General features: G+C 50.1%; 1 protein-coding gene across 4 annotated transcripts in view; it reads right to left on the reverse strand.

The window, feature by feature from the left end:
• Nucleotides 1-9,827: 9,827 nt before the first annotated feature.
• Nucleotides 9,828-20,012, reverse strand: part of MAST2 (microtubule associated serine/threonine kinase 2) — a 186,459-nt gene continuing 176,274 nt past the window's right edge. For all 4 annotated transcript variants that reach the window (XM_050977181.1, XM_030226303.2, XM_050977183.1 and 1 more), the window contains 5 exons: nt 19,357-19,583; nt 17,728-17,850; nt 16,855-16,991; nt 16,436-16,623; nt 9,828-15,746 (listed from right to left, as the gene is read on the reverse strand). In XM_050977181.1, coding sequence (XP_050833138.1) covers nt 13,627-15,746; nt 16,436-16,623; nt 16,855-16,991; nt 17,728-17,850; nt 19,357-19,583 — 2,795 coding nt within the window. In that variant the 3' untranslated portion in view covers nt 9,828-13,626. The remainder of the gene's footprint in view (nt 15,747-16,435; nt 16,624-16,854; nt 16,992-17,727; nt 17,851-19,356; nt 19,584-20,012) is intronic.

Here is a 20,012-nt window from a genome sequence, read left to right on the forward strand (position 1 = left end):
CCTTGAGCAGCCCAAAATCCATGAGGGATGTGGTTGCTTGTCCCCTCCATCCCACTTCAACATGCACAGCTGAAATGTGGGATTCATCAGGTGCCTCTGCCATGAATGAAGCTCCTGAGCCTGGAAATGCAGTCAGGGCAGCTGCTTCTCTCACCAGTCCCAGTGGGGTTGGGGTGAATGTGAAGATAACCAAGACAGAGGGAGCTGCCTGAATCCCATAATTCATCCCTGTGAGACATGAGATGCAGCATTTGCCTCCTTGGAGCATCAAGTCCAAGTTTGGAGCAGCAGTCAGCAGCTTTCAAATGAACTGCTGGATTAGGGTTGGCCAGAGACCCAGAATCCCCATTTCATGGGAAATCTCGTCTTGCTTGTCAGGTTTCATCCAAATTGGAACAAAACGGTAATCTGCAAAATTTGAGTCTGGAAAATACTTTCAAGGGGAGGAAGAAAACACCCCACACTGATTTTTATTGAACTGGCACAGTCCCACACCAGCATTAGCCTTTCTATATCAATGTTATCCATGAGCCCAGAAGGGTTGGAAGGACAGAGGCTTCACTCTGACCAGCATAATCCACTTCCCTGGCTACTATTTTCTCCACATTTTATCTTGACTGTTATTTTTATCAAATCTTTTCTTTCTGATGGCAAACCTTTCTCACCGAGATCTAATTCACTCTGAAGTGATGGGTAGGGGACAAAATGCCAAAATGTCTCTGTGCTCCCTGGGCAGAGGTTTGGTGGAGGAAGAAGAAAAGGCTGCAGAGCAGCAGCCTGGGTTGCTGCCCACTCTCCTGCCTCCAAACCCATCCTTGATGGTGGTGGTGGCTCCTGGGAAGCACCCTGGCCACCTCTGCCCAGTCACTGGCATATTTCAGGGCAAACCCAGTGCAGGTTTCACTGGGCTCCACCTCTCCTGTGCACAGCCACCTGCCCAGAGCCCTTCCCTTCCCTGGTCCCACCAGACCCAAGTCATCTCCCCAAAAGAGGGGCAAAGCCTTGACTTCTCCCTTGGAGCAGGAGGAGGCAGCTCCTCATGTCCAGCTGGCTCAGCCTCCCAGCCCTGATGCAAACTGGAGCAACTCAGGGTCTGGTTCCCAGAAAAGGGAGAAGGAACAGGAAGAGGAGCATGAGCTGTCACAAGGCCTCAGGGCAAGCAAAGGCATGTCCCATGGTAGAGCATCTTCAGGCAGACTAGGATGGATGTCAGGAGGGCAGGGGGGCAGGGGCCAGGGTGTGCCCCTGCCTCCCAAAAACTTTCCCTGTGCTCCTGCATGGGCTTCTGGGCAAGATCCCAGCTTTCCCAGCTGCTGCCCCAGGGCTGTGCCCAGGAGAAGCACTTGATATTCACAAGCCTGCTTCAAGCAGAGCTGTGGCTGGAGCACTTCCCAAACTTTGCCTTTGCTCACACTTTCAAGGGAAGGGGCAGGATGGGTGCCCTGAGAGCAGAGCCGGCCGCCCTGGGCAGGTGCTGTGCACCCTCCCGCAGCCGCCCTGCCAAAGGAAACACAAACATCCTACCCAAAGAAAGCACTTTTCATCGGCAGCACAAGTTCCCATTTTTGCACAGGGCTGGTCTGTTCCTGGCAGCTTTCCCCACCCCACCACACAGCCGGGCTGAGCAAGGGCCCGGCCGAGCTTTCCGGGCTGGGCTCTGGCCAGAGCCGCCCTTCCTGCCCCACGCTGGAGCCACAGGAACCAGGCACCGTGACCACCTCTGGCACCTGGACAGGGCTTGGGCCGACCTGCTGGGAGACACCTCCGAGCTAAAGGGGCCAAGTCAGCCTCAGAGTCCCTCCCGCACTTGAGATGTGGCACCTGGGGATGTAGGACCCTGGAGACTGGAGACCTGGAGGATGTGGGAACTCACTTCTCCTTATTACTGGCAAGGGGAATTTTGGCCAAACCCAACTGTCCCAGCACTGCAGACAGAGGCGGTGAGCCCCCATAACCTAGAAGGAGCTGTGGAAGGGAAATTCCAGTGTCATGTAATGGTGCAGTTCAACACCAAGTCAGGACAGCAAACACAAGTTATTAAAAAAAAAAAAAAAAAAAAAAAACCTAAAAAAATAAAAAGCAAGTGTTAATTTGGCCTAAAGTTTGTGAAGACCTGAGCAGAAAGCAGGATTCAGGGTGGAAGAGGGGGTGAGGAGGAGTGCAAGGGCACTTGGATGCACGTCACTCATGGAATAAATAGCTCTGGGTGTTTTATACCTGCCCTCAGTGTCAGGAGGGGAGAGGAGCAGCCGGGGCTCCTTCTCCTGCTCCTCTGCCCCCATCAAAGCTGCTGGTGCAGCAGAGCCAGAGTGTCCCTGGTCCCAGCACCTGCCCAACCTCACCTGCCCAACCTCACCTGCCCAACCTCACCTGCCCATCTCACCTGCCCAGGCACCGTCGGGAGCGAAGTCCACAGCAGGAAAAGCGAGGCTGAGGCCTCAGGAACAAAGCAGCCTTTCACAGCAGCAGCTTGGCCAGAGGAACCAGGGAATGTTCCTGTCCAAGGGCTCTCAAACGGCTCCCAGCTTTGATCCTGGGCACAGGGCGGGTTGTTGGCGTTTTTCCTTTCCTGCTTTGTGTTGCCCTTTAATTTTTTTCCTTCCTACTTCATGGTGTAATTTTTGTGTGTGTCTACAGTTTCTGAGAGAATTTTCTTGCCCCTCTGGGAAGAGAAGCCTTCTGCTGGGAGCAAGATGCACATGCTGCACAGCCCTTTCACCCTTTCACCTTTCTCCTGAGGGAGAAAAATCCCTCCTCCAGGATTCACTGGAGGCACAAGCGTTCATCACCATCATTTTCAGTTCAGAGGTTGTTTTCTGAATATGTCTGATAAATCCCAGCCTCACTCAGGATGGGAAGCTGAACCAGCTCCACAGCTGTGTACCTTTCTCCTAAACCACACCTCTTCCAGGGATTCACTGGCTTGCATGCTCAGGTGGCCTTTCAGACTCCCCAGGTGACAGGGACCAGCATCTTCCTCCTGAGCAGCCCCCAGACGTGCTGCCTTCCAACCAGTTCCTCTGTCACCGGTCTAAAGCTGCTCCCCCACCCCAAATGCAGAGGGAGGGGGTGCACCAGCCCCCCTTCCCCAGCTGAAGCCGTGCCCAGCCCAGGGCTCTCCCCTCCTGCAGCACAGGGATGGTTCCCCACGAGCCTGCTCACTCACACAGTGTGGGCCACACCTGACACCCCTGGCAGGCCAGCCCGAGCCTCCCCTGCCCACTGCCCACATCCCAAATATTTTTAGGCAGTTGAAAACTTGCCTTTGCTGCTGCCAGCCTTCCATGCAGGGCTAGGAGGAGACAGATGGGATGGAGAAATTGAGTCAGCCCCGAGAGGTCACTGTGGCAGCCAAAGGAATAAAACCATCCCCCTCCTCTTCCTCCTTCTCCTCTTGCTCCTCATCCTTCTCCCGGTCCCAGCACCGCCTCCTGACGGATGTTGCCTTTGGAGCAGGCTCCTCGCAGCCCAGCTGCCGAGGGAAGGAACGCTGTGGTGAGCCCTGTGCGCCCGCGGGCCGTCTGGAATCCATCACTGTCTGTGCACAGGGACGCCGGCCAAACCCTGCTCCTGCCTGCTGCTGGCAGCCCCTGGCTTTCCAGGGGAGCACCTGTGGGCCCTCCACTTCCCAGCACTGGAATTTAGCTGGAGAACCCACTGTGCCAGCAGCAGGGGCTGGGAAGGGGAGCAGCCCCCCCACAGGAGCCCCAGACCAGCCCCACGCTGGGGAATGGTGCTTTTCTCCCGTGCCAAGGTTTGGGTTGGTATCTCCAAAGTGGGGAGGTGCCAGGGAGGCTGTCCCTTGCCAGCACAATGTGCTGGGCCATGCTACAGGGCTCCATGTGCCACAGGGCCTTTCCTGGCTCTGCCACTGCATTCCCAGATCCTCAGGAACATCCCTTCAGCCCTCCCCATAAGGCTCCACACTATTTGGGGTTCATACCCCTCTCCTTGAGCAGCAAATGCCCCATCCTGCAAACAGACTGCAAAGAAGCATCATCCCTCCGTTCCCACGGGTGCAACACCTGCCCAAAATGTCCCTGGTGTCCCTTCTTGGTGTTATCTGCATCCCACCAGGATAAGCCACTTTTGGAGCTTCACCAACACCTGGCCACAGCACCCTCAGAGATCTACAGCAGTGCTGGTGGAGCTCCAGCCTCGTTCCCCTGAGAGCAGGAATTGGAGAAGGATGGAGTGGATTGCCCTGAATTTGGGATGTTCCTGCACACACATGTGCATGTCCTTCCCCCACGCAGGAAGGCCTCAGCAGGCTGGAAGGAAAAAGGAATTCCAGCCCAACTCCAATGCAATCTCACAGCAGCTCAAGCTGCCAAGCCCCAAAGACCCCCCAAAAATTCAAATTTGGTCTCCAAATCAGCTGATCTGCTCCTGTCCTAGTGCCAGCACCCGCTCCTCCAGCACAAGGACAGAGGAGCAGGGCTGGAATGTGTGTGTCCCACGAGCAGGAGGGGTTTTCCTGGGTCAGGAGTGCAATATAGACCAGATGGTCTCATGGCACTGGCTGCATGGGCAGCACTGGCCTGACTCCCACAGAGGAGATTTCCTGGGAGAAGTGGGGCCTCCATCCAGCTGCAGAACAGATGGGGAGGCTGCCCTTGCACCATAATGCAGGCAGGGCAGGGGCTCAGCTGCTCCCCAGCATTGCTCCACCACCATTCCCCTGAATCTGGCTCCCCAAACAGGGGACAGCAGCCACAGCCCCACAGGTTTCTGCTGGACGTTGCTGCATCTAGCTGAAGGTCTGGGAAAGAGGCAAAGAGGTGAGTGTTCTCCTTGCCCAAAGTCCTTCATGCCTAAAGAACCAGGAAAGTGAGCACATGGAAATGCAAGGAATGGGGGGACAGGAAGGGGCACATTGGGCTCTGCTTCCCTCCTCATGCTCTAAACATGCTCGTGCTCTAACAGTGAGAGGGAATGTGGGCAGTGCTGGGGAGCAGCACAGTCCCCCTGTCCCACAGGAGCATCCCCCCCTGCTCTGGGAATGTCCACCCCTGAGCAGCCCCATGGACAAACCCAACAGCACCAGCAGGATTAAGGAGCACCCTCATTAATGACAGCCCCAGAGTTAACAAGCTGGCTCCACCACCCACTCAACTTCTCAAAAGTCAGGAGAGGGTGGGAGGGAGGCAACAGGACCCAGTTACTTTTAAGATCACTGGTGAGCAATCAAGCAGGGAATGGCCTGGGGTGTCACTCCAGTGACCTGGGGCTGGAAATCTTGAAAATCTCATTTTACATTTTCATCTTCTTCTCTCCATGGTTGTTTTGCTTTTCATCTCCAGCAAAACAACCATGGCTGTCAGGGAATGAGAGGATGAGCACAGGAATAGTTTATTGGGGAATGCCACCTTCTGCTGCATTTCCCTGGGAGGGCAGCACCTTTTCCAGAGACCTTCTCCTGCAGGATTAACAGGGGTGCCCAGAGCAAAGCCCAGACCTACTCACAGAGCAGTGAGACCCCATGTCCTGGCTGCCAGCAGCAGGAATGGCTTGGTCATCTGAGGGAACCCAAAGGAAGACCCTTCAGGATGCTGCCCCACTGTGCTGCTCACAGAGCCCCCCAGGAGCTGTTTTTGGGGAAAACCCAGCCTTTTAGGGAAGCAGAAGGGCTACTGACCAGAGAAGGGTTTGCAGCCGCGGGGCCCATAGGTTTAGCTCATCCCTTCCTGATGGCATCCAATGCCCTTGCAAGGGGGCAAACCAGAAAGAGGTATTGGTATGTCTGTATTAGAAATAGAGAAAGATGCTAAACCAGCAGCTGTGGTGCAACTCCAACTTCCAAGGCCCTGAAGGACCACGGAGCTCAATGCAGCTGCAATGGGTTAAATCCTGCCTGACCCACTGCCTGGGGTGAGCACCAGCGAGAGTCAGGGATGCTCCAGGTGAGATCCGGGGGAGGAGGGAGCTCTCCCAGCCTGACCCCACCGAGTTCAGCCTCAGCCCTGCACAGGGCAGCTCCCCAGGCAGCGCCATGGGAGATCATCCCACAGCCAGAGGGATTCCCGGCATCACCATTCCTGCCTGTCCCCCGCCTCGCACAGCTCAGCATCCGCAGGACGATGCCCCCGCCTCACCCCTGCCCCTCCTCGCTCTGCTGTGAGCCCTGTGTGGTGTCATCCTCCCACGCCGGCCATCCCCGGCGCCTCCCCTGGCCGAGGGTGAGCGCAGGGAGCCGGCGGGGACGCTCCGTGCCCGGGCTCACGGGAGCCCGGCGGGGGAGCCCCGTGACGAGGGCGCAGCTCCGGGATTAGCGGGCAGACGGACGTGACTGCCAGGCAGTCGCCTGGTGCTAATTAAAGAAGGGATATATTTAGGCACACGGTTATCCCCTGCATTTCACTTATTTTTAGCTCCCAGTCTGCCGGGCTGGGGTGGCACATGGGAAGGGCACGGACGAGAGGCAGGATGGATCCAGCCCCGGCAGCAAGGAGGTCACAGCCGCACGTCCTGGCCAACCCTGAACCCCTGAGGGCGAGAAACCTCTGTCCAAACTGGCTGCAAAGGAAGAGAAAGCTTTACATTTTCCCCCAGAAAGGCAGGAAAATGGGTTTCAGGCAGCAATAGGAGCATCCCTGCTCAGTCCTTGCCCCAGATCCATCCAGCCTTTGCCACCATCCACACCCCCACATCCAGCAGCTGAAAATGGCCCTTTTTGGAATCATCCAGCAAAAAGCACAGCTGTGCCCAGGGCAGAGGCAGCTCCCTCATTCCCAGAGACCTGCAGGGGCACTGGCCTGACAGCAATGCCCCTGGTTCCCATACCTTCTTTCTCTCCAATCCTGCCCCTCAGCACAGCTGGAGTGTGTCCTTGGCACAAGGCTGAGCACCACATCCACACGGGCCATCAGCAGGTGTGGAGCTTCCTTGGGTCCTTAGTACCCTGAAAAGAGCAGAGAAGCAGCAGGAAGGACAGTGCCCTGCATCCCTGCATCCCTCCTGGGCCAGGACAGCCCATTAGTCCCATTCGTTCCCCCCATGCTTCATCCCCACAAGCACTCTGGGGTTTTATAATTGGGAGTTTGGGGTTTTTCTCCCCTTTCCAGACTGAAATATTGATCAGGCCCCTGCTACCCTCCCACCCCCCACCTCACTATACCCCCTGGCTGCCCTGCTTCCCTCATGGAGTGGAGGGTGGGGTGTGGGAGAAAATCAAAATAATGGGATAATAAATAATAATAAATAATAATGGGATAATAAATGCAGGGAGTTGAAACCCAATTGAAAGCCAGGCTGCTCTGGCTGGCCTGGGAGGAGGCTTCCCAGCAGAGAAGGTTTGGTTTGAGGGTATTTTTGGAGCTGAACAGCATCCAGGGGTGGCCAAATTTCTTCTCAGGTGACCCATCAGATAAAGCCTCTCCCAAAACAGTCAGGCTGGGAAGTTTGGATCATAACTCAACAAATCTGAGATGGGAAAAAAACCAAAAAACACTCCAATTTCTTTACTTATTTGAATCCTTTGGGTCCAGGAGCAGGAGTCCTGCCCCCTCCAGTCTGAGGAGAGTGGCCAGGGCCGTGTGAGGTTGTAGCTCCCATCACCTGGGCTGCAGCTCGCCCTGGTTCCCTGCTGCCCATCAGAATTAGGCAGCCCGTTTGAGCAGGTTTACGATAATCATCAAATAACTCGTTCATTGACAGCCTGTCAGGCTGAGGAGACTGACTGAGCCCTCGTTTGCTGATTGCTAATTAGCTTAACATTCCTAATCCCTCATTAGTGACTATGAAGTAAGCTCTGAAATATGAGGTCAGCCCTAATCAGCGTTTAAAATATAAAGCCCACTGGCACATGAGGGAGGCTGGAGAGGGGGTGGCTGCAGGCCAGCCCTGGGTGCTCCCATGGTCACAGGGAGTGAGGCTGCCCAGAGCAGAGGCAGATGGGAAGAGTTAAACCCTGTGGAGCCACAGACACCTGCACATCCCCCCGAGCTGAGCTCCTGCACTCAGTGCCCTGGATCCACACGGGAACAGGCAGCACTAGAGGGGCCCCAGGTTCCTCTGGAGTCCCCAGTGCATCCAACAGCAATTCCAGCTGTGGCTTCCATTCTGGGCAGACTGTTTACAGAATCACAGAATATTCTGAGTTGAAAAGGATCCACAAGGACCATGAGTCCAGTTGTTAAGTGAACGGCCCATATCAAACCCATCAGCTCCATGCTCTGACCAACAGTGCACCTGTGCAGAATGCTCTGGTTTTCTCCCCAGTTCCCACCTTCACAATTCCAGGTTAGCTGCAGGCAGCCAGGCTGCTGGAGTGGGACTTCCCCCAGACACTCACCCACACCCTCTAATCCCTGGGGAAGGAGTCAAATCTCAGCACTGGCAAGTGGGCACCAAAGTGCACTGGCTGCCACTTCCATGCCATCATTTGGGAGGAAAAAATGACCCTTAGTTGTTGTAGCTCAATCCTCTAGAAGATGTGAACTGAGTGTTACTTATTCCTGGCTGGGGAAACCTCTACAGGAGGGCTGTGGATGTTAAAATAACCATAATTAAACTCCAGCTAGTGAGCCTTGAAAAAGGAGAAAAATATCTTTAAAATAACCATAATTAAATTCCAGCTAGTGAGCCTTAAAAAGGAGAAAAATATCTCTGTTTCCATGAAATGTAGTTTGAAAAGCCCTTGCACCGAACTGTGCTCATCCAGGGCACTGCTCCCAGCTCAGGCTGTGCGCTGCTGCAGATGATGCTCTGGGTTTGGGCTGTGGGGCAGAGCCAGCCCCTGCTCCACGCCCGGAGCCGGGAGCCTTTGCCGTGAAGGACAGGGGGGTTATTCCAGGGGAGGCACCGCTGTCCCCGCGCCCGCTCCCGTCCCTCCGGGCCCGCTCGGCGTGGGCAGGAGCATCTCTCTTTCATGAGCGCACGTCAGCGATGACGCCCAGCGAGCGGCTGCCGGCAGAGGCACCGCAAATCTCCTGCGGACGGAGCCGAGCTTCGCCCCCGATTCCCGCTCCGCAGCGTCTCTGGAGCACGGAGACACGGGATATTTTGAGCATCCTTGGCAGCAGCGAATGAGGATTAGTCCAATCCCCCCAGACATGAACGTCTCCCCAGCTCCATTTCCAAGGACAGGAATAGCCTTTGAAGGCTTTTCCATGCGGAGGGCACACACCTGCAAATGTTAAAAGCAAAGATCTGTTTCTGGAAAGGTTTTGGGTGGTGCAGCATCAAGGCTGCCTAAATGAGTGGGTGAAAAAGAGGCCGTGTAGCACCTGCTGGCTCTTGCCCTGTGGCTAATCCAAGCCCATGCCAAGCCCCTGCCCTTTGGATTTTATTGTGCATCTAATTCCTGCACCCATCAGACATGGTGTGCAGTTGTGGCCAGTCACAGCCACAAGTTTCACATCTGACAGGTTTTTACCCCTTTAACCCCCTACATGTTTTTACCATCAGGACCCTGCATTAGCAGAGACACAAAACGCTATAAACTTACAGACTCAGTGGAGGATGGCAAATTCTGGACTTGAGTTCCAAAGTGGAAAGCTTTGGCTTAGCCACACACCTGGCCTGTGGAGCAGAAAATCCCAAAGAGCCTGGCCGAGTTACTCCTGTACTCAGACATTCCACAGGCCATTTTCTGCCCCATCAAGCAGCTGGTTGAGCAGGCAGGTTGGGAGCACAGCCACCACCAGAGCTATGAGAAACTGAGGGGAGACCAACCAAGAGACAAACACGAGTTTGGCTTTATGTAAAAAAAAAAAAAAAAAATTATTTATTTTGGAGGAGGATTTGAACATCGACATGCAGGTACAACATGAATAAAAATTATTGCACCGCTATTATGTGGCAATTGTTCAAGTTTCTAAAAACACAGAAATTCCACACTTTCTCTTATCTAGCTAAGTGCTGAGTGACACGGCTTGGCAGAGCCCAGCGCAGGGGGTGCTCTCACAGCCACCTGGATATGGTAATCGAACACAACGTAAACACACACTTCTGTCAAATCTTCTACTAGAAGTACAGAATTATCCTTCACATCCAGTAAGAGAAAACCAGAGAAAGACTTTATCCTCCCCTCTTCGAAAGAAAAAACAAAACAAAACAAAAAATTACTCCAAATCACACCTTAATGCAAGTGTGGCAAACAAACCCACAGGTCACTCCTACCCCTTCCCCCACAAGCGCTCTTTAGTACAGCAGCAGCCAAAGGCCTCCAACATTCAGACCCAGGAGTGGCCAGTACAACACTAAAGTCTAATATTTACAATAAATATCATCCATTTCTCTTAGTTTGCAACAGTAAGAGACAAAGGGAAAAATAACACTGAGGCACTGGGCAGGGATGCAGGAGCAGAGAGGAGCTGTGGAGGCCGAACCAGCTTAGGCACTGCCATCCCAACACAGGTGAGGAGCAGGAGACACATCCAAGCTGACAGAAGGGAAGAGGGAAACAAAGCAGGAAAGCAGCACACTTGGATGGTGACATGCACGGCTCATTCACCAAACACACACCCCACGCTTGTGGCTCCCACCTTGGGCCTGCCTGACTCGGCACTGGGAACACACTCGTGCCCCCCAGACACAGCTTTTCCAACATCCTGTTCCTTCCCAACACATTCTGCAAGCCTTTTTTTGAGAGGGTATTTAAGGAATTTATAGCAGAGCAAGGAATAAGTCTTGGTGTATCTACCTGGCTTACTATCAAAACTTAATAGAGAAAGTCTTTTTGCCCAAACCTTTTGCTAAAGTGCGCCATGTAAATTTGACAGCAGGTAGAACAGGGATGATGGGGCACCTGGCACACTGAGGGAAACTGCAGGACTGGGCAAGAGCAGGGCATTCTTCACTAGAATGCTTTCCTGGCAACGCTGTTTGGCTTTGGCTTCCAAAAAAACAGGGATTTTTAATTGCACTGACCACTCTCTGTACTGTAGCTACAAAAGAGGCAACGAAACACATACCTCACCTTTTCTTTGGCCAACACAGGCAAAAGCAGCAAAAGCTGTGACATAGCAAGGGTTTTCACTCCTCCTTTTATGCCTAGGAAAGGATAATTCTGCAATTCAGCATGGGAAGCCATGCCTGCAAAGGCAGGGAGTCAGCAGCTTACAGCTGGTACTGTCACAGGGTCCCACCCCTGCCCGTGGGGGATGAACCAGGTTACCCAGCCTGGCTCACACCCCGTGCTCACCTCCTACGAGCAGTGAGTCTTCTCCTCAGGTTTTTTAAACACAGAAGGAAAAGAGGGACCTGCCACCCAGGGAAGAGCCAGGTCGGACCACCTCCTCACACAACTCCTTAATTTACACAGACACTTCCATCTCGCCAAGGTCAGGTGCTCTCAGGAGATCAGCTTGTCAAGGAGGCTTGTCTTTGTAATTACCACAGACTCAGGATGCCAAATCCACTTTTCACTATTCCTGTCCATGCCATAATATCCTGCGCTGTTTCTCAACAGTTTTCTAGCAGATCAACCCATCAGGGAGAAAACTAGCCAGGCAAGTACCAGATCCTGCCAAGTCTGTTCCTTACTTGCTACTGCTCTAAATCAGCACTGAATGATGCTCACCACCAAGAGCCCTTGGAGAGGCTGGAGACACCCAGGACCCTGACAAGGCAGTGGAAATACTGTGGTTTGTAATTGCAAACCAAGTGTATACGAGCAGCCTATGAATTCCAGGGGAAAGAGCAGAGAGAGAGCACAGCAGGCTCTGCTCTCAGTACCACCACAACCAGGTTTATTCAGTGTTACCTGGGAGCGCTGAGGCTTTGGTTAGTGTAGTAGCAACACCATACATGTTCACACTGACACACGGAGTAAACACTCATTTAAACATGTTAAAAAAAAAAAAAAAAAAGCTCAAACCAAACCAAACCTTGGTCCAGAAATTGAATCCAAGCAGCCAAAATCAAGTATATAATGGGGAGAATCAACTGCTACACAGAAAGAAACAGGGTGAGATTCCAGAGATTTTTTTCGAGTTGTGGCTTGTACCGAAATCAGATTAAAAGAGACGAGAAAATATATTCCTATATAATAAACATATTTGCATTCAGGGGAAGCAAATCAGAACTTCAAGTTCAGAGAAAGCCAAAACAGTGAAGGAAGCAGCAGTGTAAGGAAATCAGACCAACAGAGAGGGGTTTTAGCCTGGAATACTGTTGCACAGTCATTCTGCTTCTAACAGAGTAAGCCAGTGAGCAGGGAGCGATCGCTCGCGGGTGATCCGCAGGGAGATCCACTCAGACAAGATGAGGATACAAGCTGAGCACAATCTGGGACAAATGATGGGAGTGTTCATTGAGAGGAACCTCTAATTGGATGAAGAAATGGCTTACAGTGCTACAGGTATCACCACTCAACACATTTATTGGTGCATTATTATTGGTCTAATCCTCAGCAAGGAGCACTGTCACCCAGAGTCGGTCACACTTAGAGCAAAGCGATGTCTAAACCTAGGAGCAAAGAGGAAGCTTTTAATGCAAAGTGACCTCAGCAGTGGAAATGATCTAGCTATTAAAGCTGAAATCTGAAAATATCACGTGTGTTTTAAAGTCTGCTTGCAGCTTGACCACAGAACTCGAGGAGTCTGAACTCTTCGTAGGTTTGTTATTAAAACGGGCAGATTCAGAAAACTCAGCAAGTTTCCCAAGCCCCAGTTCAGAAATGTTAAGGGACACCTTAAAATCCCTACCTATTTAGACTCACCAAGAGAAGGAAAAGTCTCCAAAGGTCGTTTTTCATTGAGATAACTTTGCCAGACACACTGGAGAATATGCAACTACAAATTTTTCTACTTTAAAACCAACCTACAGGCACCCCTTTCCTGGGGTCACTTACTCTGAGGCAGGGCAAGTTATGAATTGAAGCCAGAGAAAGGAAGATAAAACATCACTAAAATTTTAAAAACAGAGGGAAAAGTTGCCATGTGTACCATACAGATAAGTAAAAACAATCCCCAAAAAAGCCAGCTCATGGATTGGAGATTTCTGTTTCTGAGAATTCCATTGAAAAATACTCTCACTTGTTTTAAAGAGAAGACAGGGATCTCTCTCTGTCCAATCTCTCCAGCCAAGTCCTTTGTCTCCACATCCTCTCAGGACACAGGACTGTGAAGACACATGGTGACAAAGAAGTTTTACCTGCACCAAAGAGGGTCAGTATTTTCAGAATAACTTGCAGACAAGAGGATAGGTTCTTATTCTTGTCAAGGGACATCAGATTGTAAAACTGGAGCAAAAACTTGACATTTGTGAATTTCAATGGAATTTCAAAGAGAGTGCTGAAAAGCAGAAATTTAAAAACAAGCTGCCTTTTTTGCACACAGAATTTTTGGGATCTCAAATAAATGCAGAATTAGAGGGAGGAGCACATCAGGCCCTAAACTCAGGCAAAATAAAAGGTGTGGAAGGGAAAAAAATGTAACCAAAGTGTTTCTTAAGCCCTGCTTTAAAGATACCCTGTTCTAAAGAGACCTCAAACAGCAAGCACTACTGTGTACAAAAATAGAATAGCAAGGATGAAAAAACACAAAAAACAGTATGAAAAAAACCCTCCCAAAAATAGATGTACACAAGTTCTATTTTATATTAGTGTATATTACAAAATTCAAACATGCAGTCTCTATTTTGAATGTAGAACGCTCCAGTCCATGAGTACCAGCGATGCTGCTATGTTTTCTTTATAGCATCATCATGTGACAGGGGAAAGTCTTGTACTTTTAACTGATTCCCAACCTCTTTGCTTTTTGCTTGTGCCAGAGTCCCTTCTTTACAGGGCCTCGTGCTGCCATCTGGCAGAGGAGATGCTCTCAGAGCTGCTGGTCCAAGAGCATGAGACAGCTCTTTTGACGGAGTGATTTTGCAGCTCCCTGCCAGCGCCTCAGATGCTTTAGCACTGCAAAAAAGTGCCTCCTTTTTGACCACCACAGGACATGTTGCCTCCTTTTTGACCACCACAGGACATGTTGCCTCCTTTTTGGCCCCCACAGGACACACTGCCTCCCAGGGCTTTGCTGGGTGTAAGGACTCTGCACAGGACCCACTCGTCGTGGTCAGACCATCTGTGCTAGAGGGTTTGGCTTTCTCTTGACATTCTCCTACTTGTGAAATTTCCTGCCTTTTTTGTTTCAAATCTCTCTCCTCTTTAGAGTGGGCACCCAAATCCTTTCTTGTTTCCACCTCTCCAGACCCAGACATACTGAGCTTCAAAGGGCCCAACACGCTCTGGGCCAGGGGCACCAGCTGGGACACGGAGATGGCACTGGGGATGGGGAGTGGGGAGCACACGAGTCCTGCTGGGCTGGTTTTGCTGGAGGTTAAAGCATCCTCTGCCTGGGATGAGCTGGGCTGCTGCTTGTCAGGGCCAGGACTTCTTTGGGATGTTTCACTGGCGCTCCCAGGAGACAGAAATGAGGAGCTGTGCTGTTCCACAGGCTGAGGTGTCTCCTCACGACCCTTCTGGCCGCGGTCTGGGGGGCTCACCGCGACAGGAGTGCTCGTGCTTGCTGGGCACCATGAGGAAAGTGCCAGCAGAGGTTTGGAATCCTGCTTTTTCTGGCTGCTTTCTGTTAGCACAGGCTCTTTCAAGTCAGGTTTACCACAGGAGGCCCCAGAAGAATCACCTTCTTCAAGTTCCAGGAGTTTGATAGATGGGCACTGCATATGTTCTGTGAGATCTACTGGTTTTTGAGTACCTGGAGTGCTCCCAAGATCTTTGATTGCTTCAGAAGACCTGTCTTTTGGACCAAAACACACCAAAGTTTTGTTTTCTGGCAATTTATGCTCCTTTGCAGTTGTTTCTGATTTTAGGGATGGCTTTTCTGAATTAGCTAGTTTTTCTGGAGCAGTTCTTGAGGGGAGCTCTGGTGGGGAGGGGTGCACACTGATTTGCAGCAGCTCTGAAACAGGCTTTGCTTGTTGAGTACTTCCCTTCTGCGAATCTTCTGTACCTTTTGGATCTTCAGGTAGAAAGGCATCATCTTCAATACTATCCTTGCTTTCCAATTTAGATGAAAACTTATTATCCTCATTAAAAGAATCCGAGCCTTGGTCTCCACTGCCACGGGGCTTGTCCACCCTTCTCCCATCCTGACTATCTTCCGAACCATCATCTGTTTCATCTTCAGAAGAATCTACTTCCCTGATGGCCTCCTGCTTTTGCAGGGACTCCCTCCTCTCCACCCTGTCCTGCCGAATGGCACCCAGCTTCCGCGAGCCCGGCTTCTGCAGCATTCCCTTTTCCGCCAGCCCGAGTTTGCCGCCCGTCGTTTCGTTGGCCGATTCCTGCAGGCTCTGGAGGCTGGGATCCCGCTGTAACATCTCCTTCTTGAACTCAGAGTGGGAAATATCCAAGCTATGCTTCCGTGAGGAGCCCAGCTTCTTCTCAGAGGAGGACAGAGAGGCCGCCAGTTTCTCGGCCGACTGCACTCTCTTCAGCAAAGGAGACCGAGGGGGCTCGGCACTTTTGGGGCGAGAAATTTGTCTCACCAGTGGTGGAGAGGAGTGCAGCTTTACTGGGAAAGACTGGATGATACCGGAGCTGCCAATTGAGTGTCCTGGCAAAGGAGATGGGGAGCGCTGCGGTGACGTGGACTGTGGGGTTGGTGATGGAGTGTGAGCCAGCGGGGACAGAGGGATGTTTCCTGCAGATTTACGCCTTGGAGACCTGTACTGCCTCTGGAGCTTTGGTGCTAGGCCATGCAGGGAGCTGGGTCGGATGTGTCCAGAGCTGGCTGGAGAGTTGGGAACACTGGAACTGGGAGAGCTGCTCTGAGAAGAATTGCCACCAACTTAAAAGAAAAAACAAAACAAAACAAAAAGAACAAAGAAAAAATACCAAGAAAATTAATACATATTTGGCCATTAAAACAAGTTATTGAAAATAAGTCAAGACACAATGCTGTGTTACTCCAAAGCACAGCAGTGATATTGAAGGCAACATTGCCAGGCTTCTGATGGCAATTCACATCATTAGCACCCAACCCCAGAGCACAGTAAGAAACACTCAGCTATGAGAACACTTTTCTGGAAAAAACCCACTTTGATCAGACAAACCACGTGTTTCATTGCTATTCTCTGGATGCAAATCTCTTTATTCCAGCAGCTGATTCAATTTTCAAATATGACTTTGCCACATTGTTTTGATTTCTTTTCTCTGAACGCAGAAAATGTGTCAAACTGCAATGAAAAGATTGCGACTTATAACACACATTTTCATCAAAGTGGAAGGATGCTGTAGTACAGCAAGTGCATTCTTAAAAGGATGTATGGATTCTCATTTTTAAATGAATCAATGAAAAAGAACACATCCATCCTTAAGGTAATCGACATCACAGCTGTCATTTGCTTCACAAAGAGACCTGCTACCTGCTGCTGTGTATTTTATTTCCAAAATTAATCAATCAGCAAAAGTCTCCTCCAGTATTTTCTTTACTTGTTTGACTGGATTTTTTGGCTTAGTTTTGTTTTGTTTTTTTACCTGAGTGTACAGACTCTGGAGTGGATCTGTAGCTCTGGGTTGGTGACCGAGGAGACAGGTTGTGAGTTGGAGAGCCAGGCACACTTTCTCCAGATGACAGAGACCGGTTCAGGGACGATAAACTCCGGCTGGTGTGAAGCAGCGATGCTTGTTTCGTGATCTTCCTCAACAGAGAGCTCTTCTTCTTACTGGGGAAGAGCATTCACAAGGTGTTTACAAGCCCAAATGATTTATTTACCTTTGCTAGCATATTTCAGTCAATTTTGTAAAAGAGAAAAAAATAAAGGAAGAAAGGAAGAACTAAAGTACATACCTGCTGATATACATTATCTGCAAATGGGTTTGACTAGATCTCTCTAAGGATCTCCTACATTATCTTGATTACCCTTGAATTTTAACAGAGAAACATCAAAACAAACCTTTCCTGACCATCCTTTGTTTTGCTCTTCTTGTTCCTACGAGCCATCTTGGATTTGTAGCTGGCTTTTCGAGCTGGACCAACTTTGATGGATGTGTTCTCAAATGGTGTGGTGGAGATGGACACTTTATTTCCACTCTGTCAGACACAAGACAAAGAGACATTGCTTAAAACATGGTTATTTGAAGCAGATCTGCAGGCAAAGCAGGTAGGCTGCTAGTTTATTGCTGCCTGCCATTTTGTAATCCTTTGTCAAACTCCATTTTTCCCCTCAGCATTTCCACCTATCATTTATTAAGGAATTGCCGAGAGAGAGCCCTCGTTAGTCAGGCTTTCACAAATGATTAGCTCAGACCCCAGCTGCTAGGTAAAGCTTCCCAGAGCAGGCAGTACACAGTATCTGACCTCTCCCATTGAGATCCCAAATGACTCAATTTAATACTTGTAATACTTGGAAACTTGAACAAAGTGATATTCTGTCACCAATCCTATTCCCAGTGCTCTGACTGATGGCAGATGTGAACATATCAGGCATCTATCATGATGAATCTGCAACACAGAGCATGGCTTGTCTCACTCATTAAAAAAAATAATAATCCTGACTGCTCCTCTATTTGCAATCCCAAAGACGTCTGTCTCTTGGAACAGTCCAGAACTTTGGGGTTTTTTTTCTGCAAATGGATTCTGCTCAGAGAGGTATCAAACACAAGTCATTTAACTGGATAATTCCAACACCAACCAGAACCAGTACAAAGCTGCTCTTAAATACCACCAGGTGCTTTGCACACACTTGTATTTCAGACAATGCCAAAATTACAAACATTTTAAACAAGCTGCTCATGTTTTCCAAAATGTAGCAGTGCTGAGCCCCTACCTTCAGAATCAGCTCCACCACTTCGGTGTGCACCAGCCCGTGCACCGGCTCGCCGTTGACGTGGGTGATCAGGTCCCCTTCCCGCAGACCTGCTTCGTTGGCTGGACCCCCTTCCTCCACGTGCTGCCAACAACAAGGGGTGACTGCTCTGAGAAGGGGAATGTGCAGGGCCACTGGCCCAGATGGGACTCAAAGCCCATCCGTGTCACTTCCTGCCACTGCCAGCCCCAGCTGCTTCTGAGAAGGGGGAAAAAAATCACCCCTGGCACAGCCAAGCACAAAGCCCTGCACTCTGCCACCCCTCCCCAGCATCCCACCAGTCTTATCCTGATCCAAGGCAGCCAGGATGGTTAAGCTGATCAAGAGACCAGCTCTTCCCAAAGCAAAAGGCTTAACACACTTCCAAGAATTTTATAGCATGCAGGAATGTTACCCAGATGCTCTTGATTTCCAGACAAATATTCAGCCTCTTTCAATTTCTTTGCCATCCCAAATCCAGCATCCTTCCACGTACATGATGGAACACAAGGTGGCCAACAGACTTTTAAGGAAGACTCTGCCAAGTGTTTAAGGTGCCTATATTGCATCTCATCCCAAACAGAGTTTCTTTTTCTACTTTCCATCCTTTATTAACCTATCCAATGCAACACTTTTCTCCTGTGAACACACTGCCTTTCCCCTGTCCCTGGTCAGGAATGTAAGCCTCCTTCACCATGAGGAGACAGATGTGCAAGGGAATGCACATGTCTCCCTCTAGCCAGGAAAGATTCCAAATAAGTATCTTGGTAAACACAGCATTGTTCAAGAAAACCAAGGAAGGGGCAAGGCAAAAATTCAGTTTCAGATTATTTCTCTCAGAATGAGTGTTAAATAAGGACCAAAGGGTGTGAAGTCCATATTACCTAAAGAACACAGAAGTGCAAGGGAAAGAATAAATCACCTTTACCCTGACTGCATTCTCCCTACCTACACAATCCTAACAACACTGCTTCAGGGAATGGATCATTCCTAGAAGTCATCTACACTGACACAAAAGGAACACAGAGATCAAGTATCAGCAGCAGTGGGAAGGAAGCGATACAGACATGGAAACCAGACCTTTTAGCACAGCTCACAACTAAGCCAAGAGCTAAATCCCATGGCAATCAGCATAGCAGCAGTGATGCTTTAAGGCTTGTAATCAATTCCAAGCGACTGCTTGGAAAACCCCAGAAGACTGAACTGATCAGAAGCAGGTTATAATCACTAACACAAGCCTGAATAAATTAGCTATAATGGACCTTCATGCAACAACCCCAATAAAGAGAAAGAGGGTGTGTACACAGAAACATGCTTTAAAGGATGTGCTGCAGGTGAAAGAAGGTGGATTCATGTAACCAGGGAGAAAAGAAGGAAAGAAAGGTTGCTGTGATTCTGTGATGGTCTTGAAAACTATTAGAAAACCCAAAGTGCTGTTATTTATTTATTTGGTTAGTTAGTTATCTATGGTCCCCCCCCACCAAAAAGACAACTTTGGGTCCGATTAAGGAGAGAGAAAACAAGGTGGCAAAACACAAAAGCTAAACCCCACACCCCTGGCTAGATGCATGTGGCCCCGAGGGTCCTGTGTGCAGAAGAGCAGAGACCTACCCAGACCATGTGATGCACAGTGTAGATATCACTGTCACCCATATAGACGCGAATGGCGCGCAGAGTGAAACCGTATTTCTTTCCAGCCCGATGGATGATGATTGGTGGTTTCAGGTTTGCGATAGCAGGAGAAAAGTCGCGGCTGGGTGAGGAGTCCCTCGAAGATGGGTTGGAGGAGAGAGAATGAGGTGACATTGGACTGGCCAATGGAGAACACGTGTGGTGATCTACAGTGATGACATAAAGGTGGGCAAAAATTAGGAAAACAGGCCTCCGAAAGAGAGAAAATTCTTGTTAGAGAACAGCTACGAAACCGTGTCTGCTAATGGTCTTAAAGCTGGTGGCCTTCACCAGAGCTGGGTCTGTGTGCAGCTTCAACTAATTCAAGCTTTGTAATACAAACAGCAGAGTTTCCAAAAAGGCACATTTGGAGGTGTACGTTCAGTGCACTGCTCATACAGAATTATGGTTGGGTCACAGTGTTCTCTACTTCTCTTTCCAGGATTTACAACCCATCATGAGCATTTGCTCTAGGCACAATCCTGCAACACCCCATTTTCAGGCTATCATGTATTATCCTCCTCCAGAAGATCAGATGTCTCTAGATCTTTGTGCAAGTTATACATTGGTGCTGAGATAAATCCAAATCAGTCAGT

This window comes from Serinus canaria, chromosome 8 (genome assembly GCF_022539315.1).
Source record: "Serinus canaria isolate serCan28SL12 chromosome 8, serCan2020, whole genome shotgun sequence".
NCBI lineage: Eukaryota > Metazoa > Chordata > Aves > Passeriformes > Fringillidae > Serinus > Serinus canaria.